We start from the raw sequence: 22,628 nt of genomic DNA on the forward strand, positions 1-22,628 counted from the left end.
CTGACCGCCGGTAACTTTATACATGTGCTAATGTGCCAAGTAGTCGGTCACCAGAACCAGGCTGTGCAAACCACTTTTACAACTTTGTCCTTCGGTCGTTTTTATTGGGTTTTAGGAAATCGTCCCCAGGTGTTAGAGGGAGTTTGCTGAAGTGACAGCTTGGCTTGGAGCTCAGATCTCAGGCGCGCTCAGCTTTTTCTGCACATTAATGGTCGTTTTAGGCTGAGAACAAATAAAACAAGCGTCTTTTGTTTTTGGGGTTAATGGATCTGGCACAATGGGCCAAGGAAAAGCTGTTCAGCCGTGGGATTGAGAGCTGGGGTGAGTATCTGGGCCTACACGACAAACACCTGTAAGTCTGCGTGCATTTGCATGGAAGATCCGCCCAAGTTTAAGACTCATGTTTGTTTTGTTAGCTCCCAACAACTTCCTGGGACGGGAAGATTGTGGGTTTGTTTCTCAGACTTCCGGAAGCTCTGCTTGTTGAATGTTAACAAAATAATTGTTGTTTTATCTCAGTAGAATGACGAGGTTCTCCAGAAGGTACCGACCGTTTTATATGAAAGACAATCATTATGTTGGAGCTCACCGGTGCGGGAAGACATCACCTCCCTGCCGGAGGAATCAGTGGTGGGAATCCACGCAGATAGGAAATGTTTGGGGACGTTCGTGGCACAGAAAGGGAGAAAAAAGTTGAAAATGTTCCACATCCATTGCACACTTCAAGCTAATTCAGGGACAAGAGTTTGGGGTGTTGGTAGTTTGTACCCGGTGGTCTGGGTTTCTGAATTCAAAGCTGGAAAAAATAATCAAAACACTTCCTCAGGTCAGACTTGGCTACGCCATCATCAGAATCCAATATGGCCGCTGAGTGTATGAAAAGTAGTAAACGTCAAGTTAAAAAGCTGTTTAGTTAAACTTAAAAAAATATATATATGTTTTGTGTTGAGTTAAGTTAATACATTTGGTTGTGAAAAACTCACCAGGACCCCATTGTTCTTGCTTATTTTAGGTCTATTTCTCATTAGTTTTAGAAAAGCATAGATTTTATTTGTACATTCTGTACTGTGAGGCTAACCCAGCTAACAGGAAGAGACTTCACTGATGTTTCTGGCGTAGAAGCTTCTGAAGTTAGGTACAGGGCAGAGAGATGAGCAAACACCCGGAGGACTGGATCTTCACCAGAATCTTCTGCCTCCTGTTGTTTCTGGAGGAATGAGACATCAGTACAAGAGCTGAGAACATCCTCCACCATCTTCTTTTTCCAACTAAGGCCAACAGTCTGGTAAAAGTCCAGAGGACCCAGGCTTTGGAGTAAGTTACCACATCACCCACTCATTTGATGCAAATGCTTGCTTATGTGTAGAGTGGGCCCGACTAATTCGGTGTATAGCCCTCCCTCCACAGATCCTCCCCCCAGCAGAGCCTGCCATGCTGCTCCACCATTTACCTGTCCTTGTTTTCTGGGCAGGTGCCGCTCCAGCAATGTGCAATTTTCCCATGAAGAAGGTTGTTTCTCCACACATCAGCAGCCCACTGGGAATCTGAAGCTTGAATGGTGGTAGTGCTGTGCGGGGGAGGTGGTGTGAGCAGCGTGATTGACACTGCTAACAACCAATCAGAGCCAGACTGTCCTCCTGGCTCTGATTGGTTGTTTCTGACCAGGAGCTGCAGATTTCTGCAAAGGGCAGTAGGACCACTGGGAGGAGCCAGAGGAGCTGGAGTTTCTTCTGTCTCATATGTTACTGCCTACTGTAGCTTTAAGGGTCTAAAAGAGACAACAGTTTTATGGAAGGGATTTATTTGAGGATAAGAAAATATCACCTTTACATCCCACCCAGACTGCACAGTTGGGACTGAGCTCTTAGGTTAAACACAACACGAGATTCTGAGAACATCTGAGAACATTGCAGCATTTATCTCTGGTTGCATCATCAAACAATAGCTACCAAACTGATCTCAATTGGGAATTGAAATTATTTATTATTAAAAAAGGAGATACTCGATAATAACCACTCTGGTTGGGAAACCAAGGAAAATTAGGATAGGTTTTATTTTGAAAGAGAGCTTTAATTAGCTTCTAGGCATTTGGGGGACCTTAAATATCTACAATCGTTGCTCATTTTGCTGTTTTTGAATCATCCTCTCAATATCTGCGACAACTCCATGAAAGAACATTGACAACATGGGGGAGTGCCAGACGATGACTGCGCATTTTCTACAATGACACGTGTAAATAACAACAAATCTAAAGTATCTGTTTAAACAGGAAAGTTTTGAGTTTGGGATGTTTTGGATGGTTGTCGTTTCCTCCTGATTGATCTCCAGATTTCTGCTGCAGGCAAGATGCCAATAAAACTTCCCACATAGCTATCCATTAACCACAATCAGTGCATGCTAGTTAAGTAACACTAATATTATTATACATCACGCTGGTTTTATGGTGTGTAGGATGTAAAAAGATGTTATTCCTGCAGTCACATCCGATACGGGCTGAGGAACCCTCCATTTGGGATTCCAGGTTTAACCCCGTCTTTGATGAAAGGTTGGAGGAAAACTAGCAGACACTTGTCCGATGTCTGATTCCACCACCCTAAGTTATGTGATTTACTCTTAACCGCCTTACATTCCTTCAGACCTCCTTTTATCGCCTCCTCGGCGATGACAGGAGCCACTATTACCTCTGAAAGAGATGGCATTATACTGTAGCACCTGGAGTCATTTGGGGAGATTCAAATTACCCAATGTAAACATCTGCATTTGTAAAGTTTTTTTGTTTTTTTTTACATTGAGTGTTGCTAATGGTGCCAACAAATGCATGTGCAGCTCTGAGCGTTTCCAGGTAAACTATTTGTGACGCTACAGGAGAAACACATAGACTGCAGTGGTGAACTAATCTGGTGCGGCTGCAGGATTTCACAGTCTGTGCAGCTCAGACACACCAAGCATAACAGTTCAGCGGGTTTTTATTTTGTCTGGAGGGAGGTGCGTGAGTTGATGTCACACGCAGACAAAGTTATTGGTCTAATTGTGTAATAAAAGGGGGGCATGGTTGCTTTGAAGTCCAAAGCCCAGTTGTCTATTTCTTTCGTGGCAAATAGCAGTTTTCATGTTCAGAGCAGCGCAGATCAAGTCCTGTTCAGCCCAGCCTGGAGCCGGTCCATTTCCAACAACATGCAAATACAGAGGGGGGGGGGGGGGGGGGGAAACATACCGCAACAACAGTTACTGCAGGCATGCATGAACACCGGGGTTCTGCATCCTTACACACCTGGATCCAGTCGCTCACAGCTGGAGCTGCTCAATACCGCCAGAACCCCAGGGGGGAAATATTGATGCCCAACCCACACGAGCCGGGGATGCAAATCATCCCAAAATAGTCCTGGAACGCTTTCTTCCCACCATCTCATTACTCACAGACACTTGCAGTAAATAATGCTACAGCTAGGCCAAATTCAAAAACAGAAATAAAATGAGGCATATAATAGTCTTTTTTTCTTTTTATAGATTGCACTAATTTTGATATATGGAACAACACTCGCTTTCAGTCTTCATTTGAAGAATGCATCGATGCACAGTTAAGGTGTTACCTTGGAAAGTATGAAGGAAGTACTGGTGCTGATGAGAGGCGGGTCCACACACCTAACAGTGATATACGCAAAACTCTTGGAATAAAAATGTAGACTTCAAGGATGATTTAAGCTGTTTGTGTGGTCTTCCAGCTCTGACAGAAAAGTTTTAATTTTTCCTTTATCTTACAGATGTAAGGGGCCCAGTCACGTACCATGACTGCAAAAAACACCCAAAGACATCTATTCATTCTACAAATATAACAATGTACGCTGCATGTTTGTCCTGGTAGTGCTTACGTAGTCCTTTTTTGAGCCTGAAAAAAACTTTGCGGCGGCTGCGATCAGCAGACATAAACATTGTTGTTGTCATCTGCCGGCAGAACCGCAAAGCTATCAGAGAGCAAGATGGTGAGAACCGATGCAGCTACTGTAAGATCCAGCAGAACATCCTCACAGTAAAGTGACTCGGCTCCATTGCTTCTCCTCGTTTACTCTTTGCAAAATGTAAATATACACAAAAGCAGCTCAATTACCAACAATCGGAGATAAAACTAAGTGTAAAACACAGAAATTAAATATAATAAGCCAACTGGATGTGGTAATTTAATCAGAAAATCTTTGTAGGCACCTACAGAGAGTTACAGGCGTTCATAAAGTCTAGGCCCCTTTAGAGATGAAGTCTTTTTGCATTTGGTGTTGAATGGGCTGGAGGTTTTTAATCATCTGCTGGAAAAACCGGCCTGTCAGAGATAACCTAGGCTGTTTTTTTTTTCTCAGGACAACATGAAGCCTCATTCAGGCCTCATTCAGGCAGACCAGGTGACTCGGCCTCAGGTCAGGCTTTATAATGCCACATCCTGCATGCTGCATGGGATCCTGAGGCGCCTCAGACTTACGCCTCTAAGAGGTTTAACAGCTCGTGCCTCAGAGATTAAGCGGTGCTGACAATCAGGACGATTCCCATACAAACGGCACATCTAAAGCCAATTTTAACAGCTCTCACACACACACACACACAGACAAAAGACCAGTCACCAGAGGGCTTCAATGAATACATAACTTTATTTAAATAAATGCTTTGTCATTACAAAAAAGACAAAGGTTAAAGAGTACATAAATTACAAGTTGAATAAATATTACAAAGTGATACTCACTTTAATAATTTGAGATTTTTTTCAGCTTTTTTTTTTTTTTTTTCTGTATTTGTCTTATGTTGCTCCAAATACTGATCAATATTTCCCGCTGCCACCGATGGGTCTGTCTCCCAAGCCAGAGAACACCAAATTATTAAGACCAATTGTTTCCTTACAACCAAAAAAACTGCTATGTACTCTGAACAAACAAGCTGTACTCTTGTTAACTGTCCTACTGAATAATGAAATATGAGTTTAAACCAAGCGGGAGATGGGAAATCCGGGGCAGAAAACTCTCAACGCATCTTCAAGAGATGAAATCTTTGATGGTGTTTTTTTTTTTTTCACTTAGAGGAGCTAAAAGAAAAACTTCATCTCTGCCGGTTGCAGCGTTAAATTCCCCAGACGTCCCAGACTCCTCGTTTCTGTCTCACTAACTGGATCTAAGGTGGTGAAATTGGTGACTCCCTCGTGGGGAAAGTGGCTAAGCCCTAATAGTGACCACAGCGCTAGCTCGTTCGCTCGCTCGCTCTTCCTCCCGCCGCCTTCTCTGTATCAGCTGTCATCCCTGCGGTGTTGCTACAGTCCAAATTTCCCAGGCATGGGCTTCAGCGGCCCCTGTCACTTTGACGCGGCCTTCGAAACATGGTTTCAGAAAGGTACGCTCGCGGTAGTTTAGTTCGTGGTTCGGGGGACGCCATGAAACCACATCTCAGGGTGTCGTCGTGCATCAGGATCTATAGTGAGTATATGAAATAAGTGCAAGCTGCTTTGCTTAATACGTGGAGTTGGGATCTGGAGCCTTGGTTTGGTTTTCACAACCACAAAGCAAGGTCCGGTGCTGTGCAAAAGTTTTAAACCACCCCTCATTTTTGGAGATTTTGCTTGCATACAGTTAGGCCTTCTCCTTTAAATCGGTTCAGATTGACAGATGTTGGCTCTTTTGTAAAACATTTTCCATCCAGAACCTGATCAATGACCGGTGGAAGCTTACATCATGTCCTTTGCCCTGGATGGGTACCAAGAGGACCTGAGCTTCAACAATGAGCTTCTTGGTCCACTTGGATTGATTAAAAACAGTCCCTATCCGCAAAAGCCTTGGGAAAGCCTAATGTAGGTCCTAGCTGGGTTTTAAACGATAAACCAGTTCAAAATATCTAAAAATCCTGTTTTAAACCCATACCAGCATGGAGGCACACTGCAACTTTCAATCACGCCCATATGGGGCCCATTTTTCTGCATATTTCCTGCCATTAAGGGCCCCATATGTAAAACTATTTTGTTTTTTTTCCTGTCCAACTTCTCAAACCTGAGCTTGGCCAGCACTTCAGACCTATCCTGGAGCAATTTGCACCAAATTCAACGACCAAAATGTCAACAAACAAAAGGTAATTTGTCTATAATCTATAATAGAGGTTGTGCACCAGCAGGAGACTAAGTTATTTTGGTTTAATCGGGGGTCACGATCTGTCATATTTCATAGAAATCAATTGGCCCAAATCGGGACAATGGAAATAAATAGCAAATAAAATCTGCAGAAAATAATATACATATACATTTTTTTCAATAATTTGATGTTTATGAGTATTAATCTCCACATTGTCAAGTAAAGAAATGTAAATTATTACGTATGTAATGAACTGCTGAAGGGGCAAACTGACCTTTGGAAAGAAAAAACACATTGGAAGACCTCCAGAATGAATCATTATAACTAGTTTTAGCGATTTCAAGAGATTCCGAGTGTTTAAAAGCAAAAACTCAAAGGAATGAGGAATCACTGAGGACCATTGCACAGCACCCCTGGATGAACACATTCTCTCTCGTATTCGCACAACAAGCAACTCCCGGACATTCCTCGGCTTGCCGTCTAACTCCCTGTCGATCATTGGCATTCACATAAAGAGAAAAAAAAAGTGAGAATCTTAGCTTATTAGATTGTCAAAGGAAGAGGAGGTTCGACGGCTGTTTCCCGTCCAGAAAGGTACTGAACAACGCTGACATCGCTAACGGAGATGGACTGAATTTAAGGGACCGACCACATTCATCGTTTTTTTTTTTTTTTACTCAGTTAAATTCTTGAACCTCGTCTGAATATCTCTCCCCCTCCCCAAAAAAAAACAAAACAAATATCGCTTTCAAGTCAGCATTTAAGTCTAAGTCTGTAGGAAGGCACAGAGAGAGGAAAAACGGGTCCCAAGACCTGCTCACGTCATGTTTTCATGGTGCTCCACTGAGATAAAGGCAGAAAACTGAGAGGAGGCAGCTTTCTCTGACCGGGACACTTTCCAATTCTTTACAGGCAAAAGTCCTCCTCTTTGTCTCCAAGCACATTTACATGATCTGTTTTTTTCTTTTTCTACAGGGAAAACAACACTCAGTAAGTATATTTAAAAGTAATGTAATACACCATGAATACGTTGTACTGAGGGGGAAACATGGCTCAATAAGTAGGGCAGTATTTTTACTTCACTGAAGGCAAAGAAATCAGCACAAACAAAAAAAAACACAAAAACAAAAATAAAACAGTCAGATAAGGGAGGAAACCGGCCCGAACGGCACGTTTGATCCCCCAAAAAAAAATAAAATAAAAATCCCAACTCGGAAAAATCAAACTCGCTTCCCGTTGCTGAAGCCGAGAGTCTTTGATTTGACCAGCAGAGCTGCGTGGCGCCTTGCCTGGCAGTGTCTGCTCGATTAGGCACAGTTGGCATGTCAGGCTAGCTAAATGGTCGAAGAGCCGCTCACATATGTTCGTCTGTGACCATCTACTCTGTCTGAATGCTCCGAGTCCCCAAAGACATTCGTTACGTTAGAGAGGAAGGCCGGGTCCGCGACCGCGTCAGGCGCCGGCCGTTCTCGTTTAGAGAAAAATCGAACAAAAGAGGAAAAAAAATAACATTCTTCTGTTGTTTTTCTGAAATAGGCTCGCTCTGTAATACACCAAGGCATCACACATTCACACACAGGTTTACATTTCTAAACAGGATCCCCTTTTTTATAAGTGCTCTGATAAAAAACAACCCCCACCCCCCAGATAGACAAAAAAAAAATGAATTTCTCGGCCAATTATCAGCTCTGCAGCATGAAGCTGATTCTGCAGGTTTTCATGCAGCCAGGCTCCCAAAGCGGTCTCCTGATTCAGAGAAGACCAAAACATTAGTCTTTTTTTTTTCTTTCTAGCCTGCTTCTTTTCGTCTGAATTTTTCTCCTCTTGTTTTTCAGTTCAGTAAAAAAAAAAAAAAAAAAGAAAGAAAGGTCTGGTTGTGAGCGGAGGGCGGAGCATACAGGTGTGATTCAGAGAAGATGCGTGGGCCCTGGGTCATGTGACGGTTACAGGGTAGGGGAAGGATGAGGGAAGGGGACGGGGGATGAGGACGGTCCTCCTCCTTCTTCCCCCCCCTCGCTTTCACTCGTTGATGCTGCTCTCCAGGTCTTTGCACTGAATGTCCCCGCCGCTGTAGTCCGTCCCCGGCAGCTGGATGCCGTACTTGTCCACGCACCAGCAGATGCCCCGCTTGCGGCCGCGGGACGGCTTGCACTGCAAATACAGAGAACGGCACAGAGTTTTATTGGGAACAGATAAATAAAACGTTGCATCATAAAAAAGCACAAAGAGCCAAAATGTCTCACTTAAACAACGTGGGTCAAAACTAAGAACTTCTGTACATATTAACAGGGCTTTGAATCCCATCCTGCATTTTTACCTCCAACTCTGAACTCAGCAATTTAAAATAAACTAATAAAACAAAGGTAAGGCACCCAGGAATGGTATTTTGACCAATTCATTGCTCCACTTCATAGCAACGCATTGCTATTGGTTCCTTTCCTACTTCCATACAAAAATAATCATTGCATAACCGTGACCCTGAACTATTGCTTATGGGGTAGTATTTAGGTATTTTTAATATATTCAGCAAATACAGATATAAATGATCTTAGAAATATTTAAATATCACAAGTAAGTTAAGTCTATTTACTATATTACTGTAAATGTTGTATTGGACAGTTTGCTCATTAATTGCTGTTCTGAACCGCAATTGGACCAGATATTGCCTGCTGATCAAAGCAAAACAACATACATTGATACGACTACATTTCCTTAATTAGACTGTGTGGATATTAACACCTTAAATCAGCTGTAGTACAAAATGAGCCCCTAGTGGGAACCAACTAACACATGGTCAATGTGAAATGTCTAGCAGACGACATCATGATGTCATATCCAAAAAGATCAGAACTGCAAAGGGAACGAAACGGGACGGAGGTGAAATAACCAGCAGCCAAATTCAACCTAATACGGTCCACATGCAGCGCGGAGGACGGAGGGAAATCGTTTCAAATGCATTTCTAGAACCGCCACTAGAGGGCATAAGTGGAACTGCAGCGCCCGGAGCGTCCAACAGTCGGTCCAAACAGTAGATGAAGTAAATGATGCCGTAGAAACCTTCGCCAGAACTTTATGGACGTATAGAGGTTCCTATGGTGGTTTGCACCATGTAGGGCGGATGCATCCTCATGCTGCTACGTCAAACCACTGAATCAAACGTTATTGTTTGGAGCCACGTGGGAAATAAATGGTGGTGCGATTGTTACTACTGTTGCCTTGTCGTGGGTTCAAATCCCAGCCAGGGCCTCTCTGTGTGGAGGTTGCTTCTCCTCGTGGCGTAAACGTATATTTTCCGGCATTAAACAAAAGGTTTGATTGGATAAAAAGCATGGTTACCAGTGCTGTTAACTTTTAAACACCTTGCACCCTGTAAATTATAAATTAATTATTATTCATTTAATCATGCTCCTCAATTCTTAGCCCTTTTGGTTCAGAGCATCTGAGCAGAAAGGTAATGCAATGATTATACCAGATATAGCAAGGATATGGCGTTTAAAATGGAGCCCATCTTTAATAAGAAAAATTAAGAAAAGATTAGAAACGTCTAGGTAATTTTGTGTCGTTAAGTTATGGGGGGGGGGGTCTGATTGGTAAGGAGCAAATGGTTTAAATGATCAAACCCACCTGTTTGCGCTTGAAGAACCCTTTTCTGTCACAGTTGGGAAGGTACAGAGAAAGGGCCATAACCCGAGAAGTGTCCTTCATCCCCTGGATGATCCCATCCAGTTTTCTCCGACAGGGACCCTTCAGAAAAATAATGCAGCAGAGTTAAAAACAGAGATCCTGACCTTTAAGTCCTTCACATTTCAGATGATGACAGAAGCCAAATCCATGTTGAGATTCCCAACAACAGAACTTACAAATTCAGGCTCGTGCTTGTCGATGTCCATAGGGGAGTAATCCATGGTGGAGCCAAAGTTGAGCTGCTTGTTAAGCTTCCTCTTATTCTCTTTGTGCACTGCGATCAATTTTTTACTGGTCACGACGTCTTTTGGATGGAGCGGCACTTTAGCTTGCTGGACCACCCTCGAGACCTCTGGAGTCATGGCGTCCACGTCCACCCGGGTCTCCCGATCTGAAGGACGACACAAAACAAAGGGCGGTTACATCCCAGTTTTCCATGTTCATGTGCAGACACCAAGTTAAAGATGCAAGATTGCAAATGCACCATAAACATATGGTTACTGAGGGTAGAAATAATGCATCTTTGTCATCCTGACGGTGCAAACCCAATAATCAAGAATCACGTCCCCTTTAGGGGAAACATTTGCTCTTTAAGTGCTGCTTTTTTTGCTGTTTTTTATGCAACATGACAATAAACGGCACGCAAAAACAGAATTCATCCAACATTATTTTGTGTTTACATAAACATAACACGTCTACTGTTCCAGCTGTCTGCGACAGAACTGTTACAGGCAGCGTTTCTCAAAGTTCGGTCTTAGCAGACATTTCTAGTGAAGGTGAGACTGGATTTCCCACCCAAAAGAAGATAAACCCATTAGGTTCAATGTCTCTTATCGAGCCGCATGTTGGCCAACAACCTCTTGGCAGAGTTCTGGCCGGGGAAAAAAAAGAGGAAAGCGTTCATTTAAACTGGTTGCTTTAATGGCAGAGACCTGTTTGAAGCATAGTGTGTGCATTTCAGCAGAGCTGAGGTTTGGAAAGGCTGCTTTAGAAACAAGAACCTGTTTTTGGACGTGTGTTTGTGATCCTTATGTTGTTGGAATACCCAACTGGGTCCAATATTCAACCATCTAACCTAAACTGCCCCCCTAAACAAAAGGATACTGGATGTAGCATGGACTGAGAGGTGAAAGGTGCCCCAACATCAAAAACCTTCAAGCTGGACTGAAGCCGGCAGCTGCATGGACAAAACAAATGTGTTCTGGGAAAGAGGGGTTGGGTCAGGAGAGAAGGAGATTGGCTTTGATGAGTTCAGATGAGGTTTTCAATCCTAGGAACAGTAAACATACCGTCTAGCACATTGGGGGCAGCTGGTCTCTGGCAAGATGTGATTGAAATACTGAAGAAGGAGGACTGCCTCCAGATTCTTTAATCTCACCTTAAGTTCAGCGTTTGCATTATCCTAACCAAACATCCAAACTGGTCGATAAAGCAGGTTAACATTAGGCGTCCGGATCGCCTCTCCAAGAACTTCAGCATAGACCATGTTGGAAAAGTATGGACTATGTTTAAAAGCCAGAACCGCGCCAGAAAACCAACCAGTTTATCTGAACTCTCTCTTCTGCCAAGAAAAGTCATCGTATCTCAACCATCCAGCCAGAATGATGCCAGCGGCGGGTTGATGCCTCCAGGAAGGGGCTGGCTGAGGTGCAGCTCGCTAGAGACTTTCAGCCGGGGATTGGTGGGGGGTGTACGACTAGATTTGAGTCTGTTGTGTATTTATAAATCCACAATAAACTCAAACATGTCAGGCTGGGTGTCGTGCCATCGGGATTAGAGGATAAACTAATGAGTAGACGCGTCTATGGAGATATGCTGAACAAACAGGCCTCCTGCAGTTTGGGAGAACCGACGTGTCGCTTCGTCTGGAAAAGGTTTGCTATCTGAGCTGCGAATCAAACGGAGACCCATGGTTGTAAAACAACCCACATTTAATGCTGGTATCATTGACGGTTCCAGTTTGCCCAGAGGGCGCTGTACTCTCAGAGGTCCAAGAGCCTCACCCCTGCCCCCTTTGCCCCTCTATGGGGCTCAGCCTCTTAAGCCTGGACCCCCAGCCAGGGGTTCTTTGAGGCCACAGAAAGAGGTCACCCCCCCTTAGCCCCCCCCCCCCCCAACTCCTTCTGGCTTAGCTGGATCAGAAGTGCAGAGTTGTTGTGGGGACCTCTGCCAGGCCCCAACTGGCTGCAGCGACGGTGGCAGCGGATGACCCTGGTTATATTTATCCGCCGATGTGGTGCACCGAGCCAGACGCGCAGAACCAGAGAGGAATGCTAGGACTGCAGACCCAGGAGCAGAAACACAAACCAGCTTCCACACGGAGGAAGCGCGTCGGGAAGCGTTATTCGACAGGCCGAGCCGCTCCGCGACGGCCGGGGCGGAACAGCGAGCGCCGAGACGCAACGAGCGCTCTGAGAATTTATCGTTCAGAGAGCCTGACACAGCGTGAGCGTCTGGGAGTCTTTGTGAGGGGAGGGGAGGGCAGGGCTGGAGGGGGAGGGCAGGTTGATTACCAGAATTGGGTCTTGGCTCCTGCGTTGCGCTCCCCGTCTCTTTGAAATTAATCTAACAACTCATGACTTGGCAGGCCCCGGTTCGTGTTTAGATGCGTCCTTGTGTCTCCCCGCTCAGACTGCCAGGCTGTTGCTCCCTATAAATAAATACTTCAAACATTCCTCCGTACGCCGTGCATGTGACCACTGTGGAAAAACTCATTACTTCTGCTCTACAGTCCAATAATTTTGATTGAAATGCCACATATTTGGCCGTAAAACGTGCTGCTGAAAACAGGGTCTGTGTTTTTTTTTTTTTTTTTTTACAATGCATTCTTGTTTCATGTGTAATTTCATTTGCAGCAGAACAAATAAAGCCATAAATTACACACAACTCAGTAACTTTAAGGAACATGTCAATTTAAAAAAAGCAGGACAGAAACACTCAGTTTTTCCATGCTACGGGTACCGAGCTTGTAAAGGAGGCTTAAAGGGTCTGGTTTAACTCCTGAAACTCAGCCAAGACGCTGAACCCGAGCCAAGAGAGCCGACTCATGTGCAGTCCCTTCATCCGTCCAAGCCTGAAGCTGTTGCTGCCTCCCTCCTCGTCTCGTTGAGCTCCACATTTCATTAGGACGAGGTCGAGAAGTGGTGCACCTGATACTTTTCTGTTTAAAAATTAACATCTGCACACAATTAGGCCTCATGAATATCCCAAGTTCCTTATTGGCAGAGGTCCAGGAACGAAAGACAAGCTTCTGCTCTTTGGGATTTTTCTCTCGGCTGCATCTTTGCCGATGTAATTAAAGCATCAGGATGGAAAAAAAAGGGCCAGTTCTCCCACCTCTCGTCGGGTTTTTGGAGCGTTACCCCCAGATCGTCGTGTCCCTCCTTTGATTTGGTCAGTGGCTGCGCTGCCTCTGAAATTACATCTTCACCAGATGTAAGACAGCAGTGAATAGAGGTGCTGTTTAATCTCGTCTACGGAGGCCGGAGATAAACGAGCCGGAGGGGCCTGTGGTACGGCAAGGACAATGACAGTAAACCATCCCGCAGCACCGTGGTGCCGCCGCTGCTGAATATTTGAAGGCTTGAGGCTGATAAGGCTGACGCTAGTGGAGCAGGAAGGGAGGAGACCCAGCCGGGCCGTGCCAGTCGCTGAGAACAGGCCCGCACCGGCTGACCTAAACAAGGAGGTTGATCAAAGTGTTGGGTAGGAGCAGGTAATAATAAATCTCCTCAATGCATCCAGAAACGACTAAACTACTAATTATTACTAACATATCAACCTGATATGTCAGGCTGCTCTGTACGTCCAATATCAGGCGGCGCCACCATATCCCTGTTTGCATAACTGCATCTGCTAAAAACTGCATGGATCCAGTATTTGCTCTGTTATTATATTTTAAGGGACACGGATGTCCCCTAATGTGTCCAGTTGGTCGGGCTTCGACTGCTCTTGATGCAAAATGGCTGAACTCACGTAAACGAATGTGGAAAACGAGGAGGAGTGAGACCTCTTGGCTAGAACTCAATGACTTTACACGCTGTTTTAAAAAAAACAGAGAAACAGGACAAGTTCAGGGAGAAAAGTCTTGTACTATGGCAAGAGCCAATTTAAAGCAATATTCTAGTGGTCTCCAGTAACATAAGTGTGTTTATGTGACTCCAGGAAATAATGTTGACCAGCGAGAGGTCCCTCAGAGTTATTTTAGTCTGGTCAGGGGTCATATTTCACGGGTCAACAGGTCCAGATGGGGCCAAATACAAATGTCCAGGTGTCCATCCCTTTTCTTCTGCTTATCTGAGATTTGACTCGTCGTGGTAATGAGGTGTAGAAGGAAAACTGAGTCAATCCTCTCCCCTGTGACACTTTCCAGCTCCTTCTGGGGGATCCCAGGGCATTCCCAGGCCAGAAATGATACATAGCCCCTCCAGTAGGTTCTGGGTCTCCTGCCAGTGGGACCTACCTGGAAATCCTCCAGAGGGAGGCACCCAGGAGGAGAAAAAGGAGGCCCCACCCATGTTAAGCCTAATTGGTGTAAATCATTATAAAATCACAGATTATTAATGTTGTCACAACAGGCAATTAGTAGAGAAACATATGTTTGTGTTAGATGAAAGTGGAGTGCCTTAACAAGCAAATACTGAAGAAAGTTCACAATTATCAGGTAATGTAACATAAAAATCAGAAAGCTCTTACAAAATACTTTTGATCTGCCTATTTTACAAGTTCACAAGAAGTTTTGCTCCTTGAAAGGAACCTCTATAGAAAGGAAAGACAGGTCAGACTGCTGCAGAGGACTATGGATGAAAGGAGGCGTCTCTTTGATCCCCACGCATGTTAAAATGTGACTGAAAATGGGACAACATGCTAGTTTGGATCAAAAACACTGCAATAGCTTCCACAGCAAGAATTCAGAAAGCTGAAGAAAAAAAAACATGGTCGAAAAGCTGTGCTGTGAATCAGGTTGCACCATGAGAGCCGCTCGCCCTGTCGTCACAGGAGCCTCTGTTGTCTGGCCTCGTGAATGTTCTCAACCAGCGTCTGAATGTGCAGGAAATAACTCTTCCCGCAGCATTGTGAGCGCAGAATATGTCCAATGCAATCAAAAAGTTTCCTGCTTTTCTGAATGCACGCTATAAATAGCAACAAGAACAATTCAAGGATCATAAATTTCAAAACAGGGCTTATAAGAGGATGCAATGTTTTTCCAAGAAGGAAATGCTCCTATAGGTAAGCAAGCAGGGCCTGTTTACAGCTTTCATGGGACGGGGAAGGCTCGGTTCTGCTCTGCAGAAGTTAAATATCAGGGCCCGGCGCATGGCTGCTCTACTGTACATTGCTAATTTTGGTCTGAGGTCTTGTCCCATATTTGGGTTTGGGTTTTCTACAAGCCGCACGCATGCATGCAACGTCTTTTTGGGTCACCATCACCACAGCACAATTGCTGGGTGTGACGGCTTTCTGACTCTGAGGCAGCTATTTCGCAACGGCCGAGCGCTCCTGGATGCGCAAGGATGGACTTTGAGCAAAATACTCAACATGGAGTCGACACGTTCCCCCAAATCCTGAGAAATCGGAGCCTCTCCGTCCGCTTGTTGAGCTCGCTCTTGATCCGGTGCTGGCGGTTCAGCGGTCGGCGCGCAGATCCGGTCAGACGCACGCGCCATCGTTTTTATAAGCCCCAAAATGCAGAGGAGGCTGATTCCTTTCCAGCTGTTGCCGCCAGCAGGGCAGGTGTTGGCGACCAGTAAGCTGAAGACATGATGCTGCAAGCAGGAACCCGGCCAGAAAAAAGCCTGTTGCACATTTAAAATTTCTGCAACTGAAGATGTGATCTACAGCTTCACCATCATGCAACGCTCTTTGGCATTTTTCTGCAGAGGAAAGCGGTGGCTGCATGCGTCGCATTAACTGTAGATGTTTGAGGCCGATTGCTGAACACAAGCGAGACAAAGACGCCCAGTTTAACGGCTCTTCCGAATCTTTTCACGAACTTCACCGGTGAAAGATGCACAGAGGGAAGGCTTCGTAATCAAACGTGTGTCGAATTCAAACATGTCACGATTTTCTGCGTTTACACTCTGAAATGACATTTCTGAGGACGAAGGGTTAACGCTAACACATCGTAATCAGTCTACCAGCTCTGTGGAGGCCGGCTAACGAGCTGGAGAAGGGAAGCATCTAAAAGCTGCTCCAGTGCTCCTAATCTGAGCGCATAAAATCTTTTTGTAAATCCTAAAAGATAAAATAGCACGCTGAAGGACAGCATGGTGCCACACTTGGTAGCATTGTTGCCTTGCAGCAAGAAGGTCCTGGGTTCAACTCCCGGGTTCTTTCTGCTTGTGTTTGCATGTTCTCCCTGTGCATGTGTGGGCTCTCTCTGGGTACTCCGGCTTCCTCCCAAAGTCCATCATGACTGTTAGGTTAATTGGTTGGTTACACACAAAAACAGGGACTTTAACTGAGTTCTGTTGACTATGGTGACATTATACAATGTGTTGTTTTGCAATGAAAGGCTGCTGCAAGGAGCTTTTTTAAGCACTTTGCAACTAATAACGCTGAGATGACACCAAGAAAAACAATCTTATTCAGTCTAAAGTCAATTAAAATCAGCCCAGCTCGGTCTAAGTCTGCCGTATCCCAGAGTTCCATTCAGATCCATTTACATTCAACCCACTTCAGCTCATTTATAATACAGCGTGGTTCGTGGAGCTGGTTGTCTAACGCCAAATGATAAAAAGTTATCGATCTAAGAGATAACAGCATCCATCAACCCCTCCTCCTGAAGAAGCACGTGGCGACCGTGGGAAGGAATGGCTTCACTTTAACACGACGAGACCTCCATCAGAACAGAACCAGGCTCAGTGCGGCCGACTATCTGCCTTAAAGGGATGGTGGTGGACGTAACGTGGCATGTCTGCTGGAGCCGTGGCGTGCTCAGCGGACTGGTTGTCATTAGATGTACTGTGCAAGTCAGAGAGAATCAGCCTCTTCCTCGTTTTTTTTTTTTTTTTTTTTTTTCCTCCAGCCTCTACGAAGCCATGAGCGGCGCTGCCAGCAGCGATGTGAGCATGGAAAAAGCAGATGGTAACACTCAGAGCCGAGGAGCTTCTTTAAAGTAAGCGATGACATGCGATTCTTTCATGGTGATCAGAAATTACATGGCAACGGCGCAACCACAGCGCATATGTGAAGACCTCATGCAAACAGTAAACCTTGGAGGCCTGCAGTTACTTCATTTGCTGATGACTGCGAACGTTAATGGCAAAACATGGTGGCACGAGAACGACCTCTCCTCCTACACGCAACGTTTCAGCCGAGACGGGTCGAGCGTGGCGCTGAGGGGCCGGAAAGCTGCACAAAAGCTGAGACGCCCATGAAGTATTAAAGGAAGACGCCGCAGCAGGTTTCTTGTTGCTCTGCGAACCACGTGCGAGGGAAGCATTCCGCCTTAGGAACCACCTCTTAATCATCCTCTGTTCCTTGGCAAAGAGAAATCTGTTAAAACACAAGGCCCTTTCAGAACCCCCAGGGATATAAGGCCTGCTGCCATGAAGTCATATCTGTTGGCACGCTTCCCCGGGCCTGAGTCACTCGCAGAGAGCCGACACAGCCCATACCACCCCCCGTGTCTTACAAACCAAGCAACTGGAATCCCAGCGCAGGAGGAAAAACGTGAATTAATGCACCGCCGGGACGTGCAAAGCGTCTCGTTCAAAAGCAACGGCGTCGTGCAATACGCGAAGAACTCACGCCGGCTTTTGTTTAACCGTCCGGCTCGATATTCGGCAGCCTCATGTGGGGGGCTCCTCCTCCTCCTTGTTTGCCTCGCTCAGCTGGTCCTGCACACAGACTGCTGCAGAACCCAGAGGCTCACGGGTCCACACAGCACCCGGACACTTCAAGAGTGAGGAAAAGGCAGGTGGAGGCATGCTCCTGGACCCCCGCACCAAGCACTGCTGAAGGAGAGAAAAGAAGGAGCCCAGAGGAGGACAACAATGGAGTCTTGTTGTGAGGAAGTGGGCTAAAACTTAAATGGACCCAAGCTCCATCCATCCATCGTCTGTACCCACTTATTCCTTGTCAGGGGTGGGGAGAAGCAGCACCAGCTCAGACCAGTGGGTTGTTTTGGGGTTTCCATGTGGACTGTATGGAACTTGTAATGCCTTCACGCCCCTAAAACGGCCGGGACACCCCTGCCTGCTGGCGTGAAACGTCCGACACGTAGCCGCGGGCGCGAGGGGGCGACGGCTGAGGCTCGGGAACACGGCGTGTCCGTGAAGTGCCCTCAAGAGCATTCAGACACCGAAGGTCTCTGAGTGTAAAACTGCCAGAGTTGTCATCACCAGCAAGCCACAATGCACACGCATACTCCCAGTCAGCCCCGCCCAAGCTGAACCCAAGAGCCTCAACACACACAAACACACACAAACACACACACGCGTGCATGCAGGCGCTGACAGGCAGCTCTGCCTTCACGTCGTGTCAGATAGCGATCGATGCTTTGCACAACATGGGGTTATATTTAGAACAATAACAGTTCTCCACAGAACACCTAGGGCTACGAGAGTCAGCAGGTCCACGGCCTGACGGCTCCATCAGCCCAACCTTTGCGTTTGGATCCAGTTGCCCGTGGGCTGCCGACTCTCCTGGGCAGAAACACCTTAAATCATTCAAGACAAACGGCTGCGACGCTCAGTCTGCCGCTCTTCTCTCACGCACGCAGATTTAGTGGTAATCCGACTCTAAACAGCACCGCAGGGGTGGCCTGCAAAAACCCCAGTCTGTATCAATTCTTCAGCATCTTAGTCGTCCCCGTTAAAGCCAGACGAGCCTGGCCCGGTGTCACGGCTCTTGCATTAAACTGAATAAGGAAGAAGGGGGGAGGAAAAAAAACAGGCGGCTCACGCGCGAGGAGGAAAACTACTGGGCTGACGTACACTTGTTAGATCGCTGTGTGGGAATTATTGTCTCCCTTTAGGGTCAGACGCACAAACCACAACAGACATGCCTTAAAAACCGCCGCACGCGTCACACTGACACGGACAATAAGGCTTCGTCCATTATCACCTCCACCTTAGAGGAGTCGTCCAGCAGGGCTACATCTAGGTGGAATTTAATTTGAGGATCCCCTCCCAGCTACGTTCATCACCAACCAGCCCCTGTGCCGCCTCTATTAATAACCCTTTAATGACGAATGGATCGTTTTCTGGGGGTTAGGCTTCAGTGTTTCTGTAACTCAAAAACATGCTGTATCAGGTCTGCTAAATATAGATCAGCACGTTCTCTGGAATAATGCTAAATGCGCAGGGAAGAGTTGCATCCTTCTGGTTATGATGGTTGCATAGCTGCAAAAGCCTAATTAATAACCAATTAGAGACCTGAAGACTATGGCAATTATATTGATTTAAATACTAAAGAGCAAATTTAAATCATTACATGGGAAGTTATATTCAGTATTAATGATCAAACTGCTTTCAACAGAACTGTAAAGAAAAAAATGTATGTGTCATCTGTTTTTGTATCATATAGGTCACATTAAGCATTTGCTGCCATTATAACATTTTTTCTTTATGTGAAAAACTTTTTATCTAGCAACACATTTATTCAACCAGCAGCATATTTTGTGGGAGAAAGTACCAAGTAGGTGAAGATCAGAAATTCTTGCATCCAAAATGATCAATTTAACTGTAAACGGCTGAATTATCACTGGAAACTGTTAAGACTAAATCCTGTTCTCTGCGCGGCTGTACAAGCTACAAGTGCCAGTTCCACTGTGCGTCTCAGTTCGCTTGTTCCTCTGGCCGCCTGCGGCACTCGTCTCCGGACCCAGAACTCAGAAGCGGACCTTCTTCAGCCTGCGGAGCTACCAGAGACGCGACCCAGTCTGTCCTGCGTCAGGAGCATCCCTGCGCACCGGGCGCCTGGTGGTTCTGCAGTGCGCACCAGCTAAGAGGTTCTCCACAGACCATCTGCCAGCGCGACAGCTCAGACCCACAAAGACAGAAGCAAGCAGAACCTCACGCCCCCCTGTGTGCAGCAGAGGTGGCCGCCTCATGCAGTTTGCAGCCGTTCTTACCTCCGGGCGCGGCGGCCGCTGGCTTGTAGCCCTTCTCGTTGGTGCAAACTCCGCGGCCGTGCAGCAGGGCGTGCAGCGGCTTCTCCTCGCCGCTCCTCGGCAGGCAGCGCAGGCCCTTGACGCAGGTGCCCGTGTAGACGCCGCACGCCTGGCCCTCGGACAGCGCGCAGGTCAGGCAGCAGCCGCAGCCGGGCTCCTTCACCACATGGCAGCCGACCGGCACCGGCGGGCACATGGACAGCGCCTTCTCATCGCACGGTTCGCAGGGGACGTAAGAGCCCGAGCACCGGGAGAGCCCCAGGATGAAAGTGACCAAGAGGCAGCAGCTGAGCAACATCGCTGGAGTCTCTTCAGGTTGCAGCGAGAAAAGGCTGAAACACCAGGAGCGGAGGGGGGGAAACTTCTCCTGCTCTAATGAACACAATGTCTCAGTCAGATAATCCGATTTTTACAGTTAAAGCCAAGAGTCTTTATCCAGGAGTGCAGCTATCTAAGAAAAAAGCCCACATTAACTGCAGGACCTCTCTCTGCAGAGTCAGTTTAATTTCAAAGATTCAAAGGTGTTATTATTATAATTTTTTTCAGTGGATAGAAATTCCTCCGCAGGAGGAAAAACGAGCAGAAAAATCGGAACTTCTGTCTCCTTCGGTTGGACTCCTGCCGACTTTCTCCAGCACCAGTTTCCTGAGCAGACTGATCAACCGGAGACCTGCCTTGCCTTTTTAAAAGTGCCGTGCCCCAAACCCCGGACCATGAATACTCGGAGCAGCAGGAGAGGGAGGCGCACTTGTTCCAGGCCTGGAAGGCGGCCAAGCAGGAGGAGGATCACAGTTTCGCCCTGAAGGCTGAACTGATGCGACCAGGAGCCGGAGAGCCGCTCCAAACCTGCACAGTTTCACCCCGCGCCGCCAAACATACATTTAAATTACGAGTTTTACTCTTTTGCTGACAAAGAGGAGAAAGAAGAAAAAAAAAAAGCAGATCGTCTTGGCTCAGTTAAAAACTATTTTCTGTTATGATCGAAAATCCCCTGTTGCATCCAGCAGCGATGCGTCAGAGTGGAATACCCCGTGTAAATGAAAGGAAAAGTGCAGCTTCAAATGCGCACAAAGGAACTTATTTGGGATTTTTCTTGCTTATGTAAGAACTGCATCCGTGAAATAATTGCATTTGTTTCCCCAGAACTCCAAGCCCTCTGCTCTTTGGGAAATTAACCTAAGTCACCAACTCCGCAGCACCTGTTGCTCACATTTGCGCAGAGGAAACAGGTTCTGCCGCTGCCTGCTTTGCGCACAGAGGAGAGGCAGCAACGTGCAGGGCTCTGGGGGATGTGTTGCTTTACCGCCTCCATGCATGCATGCATCTGTGCAGCGTGTTCAGCTCTGCCACATCAACATCACGCTTATCTGCAGACTCCGGTGCAAAGGTTTCTACCTGTAATGCGAAGTGAGGAGAAATCATTTGGCCGGACAGTCCTGGCTTTTCTGGTGCAGTCTGCAGTTGAATCTCTGTTCTTATGATTCCCTGACAGGAGACTGGGACAACCACTAGAAGGCGCTGTTAACAATGTTACGGTCCTCCTCGCATTCCTTAGAAATGACAGTTTTATCACATTACCAGCCCTAAACACCGAGTTAAAGCTGTAATCCATGCTTTGCTGAGAGAATAGAAAACAAAATCTGCTTTTCAGTGGAATTACTGACTGGGTAATTACATAATTTCACTCATTCTGTTTGGGAGAGCTCTGCTAAATGTGATTTCCTAACACGGATGGGCCATATATACAAAGTTCTCGCCTCAGCTGTAATTAAATCAAAGCTTCCATGAGCACAATTGATACATCTGCAGATTTTTCCTCTGGATATTCCTCGCAGTTCCCTCCCTTCGCCTCTGTCCCTGATGTCACCCGCCAGGTCTCTTCTTCTGAGCAGACACATCTGAGAGAAACTCATTTGTTAGTGGCACAGACGGGGAACCTTTTAGTCCCAAATGAGTCCAGCGACTCCGACGCAAAGCCAAAAAAAACAACAACAACAAAAAGTACTTTCCAGAAACTAAGGGGCATGGCAGAATCCTGGGAGACATAACTCTGGTGATAATGAAGAGATTAGGACAATAAAGCAGCAGGGCTTATTGATGCATCTCTGCATGGCGTCGATGACAAATTACACGGAAAATATTCTGCAGCTAAAAGATGTACATTGTGCTCTTTTTGATCACTGAAGGAACTCAATGTTCCAGCTCTTTTCTTCCCCTCTGCTCCCATTCTTTGCTCAATGCAAATCCTAATTCCCCCCGGATCTATTCATGCATCAATCCATCTGTTCCTCCCTCAGAGCCGGCACCACCCTCCTCCTCCTCCTCCTCCTCCTTCTCCTCCGCCTCCTCCTCCTTCAGGCATCCTCCTGGCTTAAAGGAGCTCCAGCGAGGTTTTTGCGCTGCTCAAAAGTGCAAACTCATGTCTGAATGTCTTCTCTGGGTGGTGTTGGGATCCGAATGCCAGAGGATGCATCACCGAATGCTGCGGATTCCCAGACTGATTCTTAGCTGCTGCAGATGTAGCCAGAAAAGGCACAGATTTACGTAGATTTTCCCCTCCAAAACAAATAAAGAACATTTAAATTACTGTCACCCTGGCAGTTTTGTTTGACTCCTCCACCAGGGCCTCGGATGCTGCTGCTTCTGAGTTCAGACTTTATTTTCCTGGGTTGTAGATAGCAGGGACAGTTTCTGATCTCCAGAAACATCTCCTCTCGTCTCTGCAGGATATTTGT

The 22,628-nt window shown here is 46.3% G+C and overlaps 1 protein-coding gene across 2 annotated transcripts; it reads right to left on the bottom strand.

Moving 5' to 3' along the window:
- Positions 1–4,615: 4,615 nt before the first annotated feature.
- Positions 4,616–22,011, bottom strand: LOC105938942 (insulin-like growth factor-binding protein 5). Of its 2 annotated transcripts, none has more exons than XM_012880897.3 (4): positions 19,855–20,191; positions 9,953–10,167; positions 9,717–9,836; positions 4,616–8,243 (listed from the first exon to the last, which is right to left on the bottom strand). In XM_012880897.3, exons 1-4 carry the CDS (start codon positions 20,189–20,191, stop codon positions 8,112–8,114), a joined length of 804 nt encoding a protein of 267 aa, XP_012736351.1. In that variant the 3' UTR covers positions 4,616–8,111. The 2 variants fall into 2 exon arrangements, with proteins under 2 accessions (XP_012736351.1, XP_035995549.1); XM_036139656.1 differs by lacking the exon at positions 19,855–20,191 and adding an exon at positions 21,289–22,011 and having other exon boundaries at positions 8,112–8,243.
- Between the last annotated feature and the right edge of the window lie 617 nt (positions 22,012–22,628).

Source organism: Fundulus heteroclitus, chromosome 7, assembly GCF_011125445.2.
Source record: "Fundulus heteroclitus isolate FHET01 chromosome 7, MU-UCD_Fhet_4.1, whole genome shotgun sequence".
In the NCBI taxonomy this organism is placed as follows: Eukaryota; Metazoa; Chordata; class Actinopteri; order Cyprinodontiformes; family Fundulidae; genus Fundulus; species Fundulus heteroclitus.

Coding starts and splice junctions, on each gene's coding strand:
- LOC105938942 (XM_012880897.3), bottom strand. CDS start 20,191: ATGTTGCTCAGCTGCTGCCTCTTGGTCACTTTCATCCTGGGGCTCTCC. Junction 10,168..19,854: donor AGCGGCCGCCGCGCCCGGAG/GTAAGAACGGCT, acceptor GTCGTCCTTCAG/ATCGGGAGACCCGGGTGGAC. Junction 9,837..9,952: donor ACAAGCACGAGCCTGAATTT/GTAAGTTCTGTT, acceptor ATTTTTCTGAAG/GGTCCCTGTCGGAGAAAACT.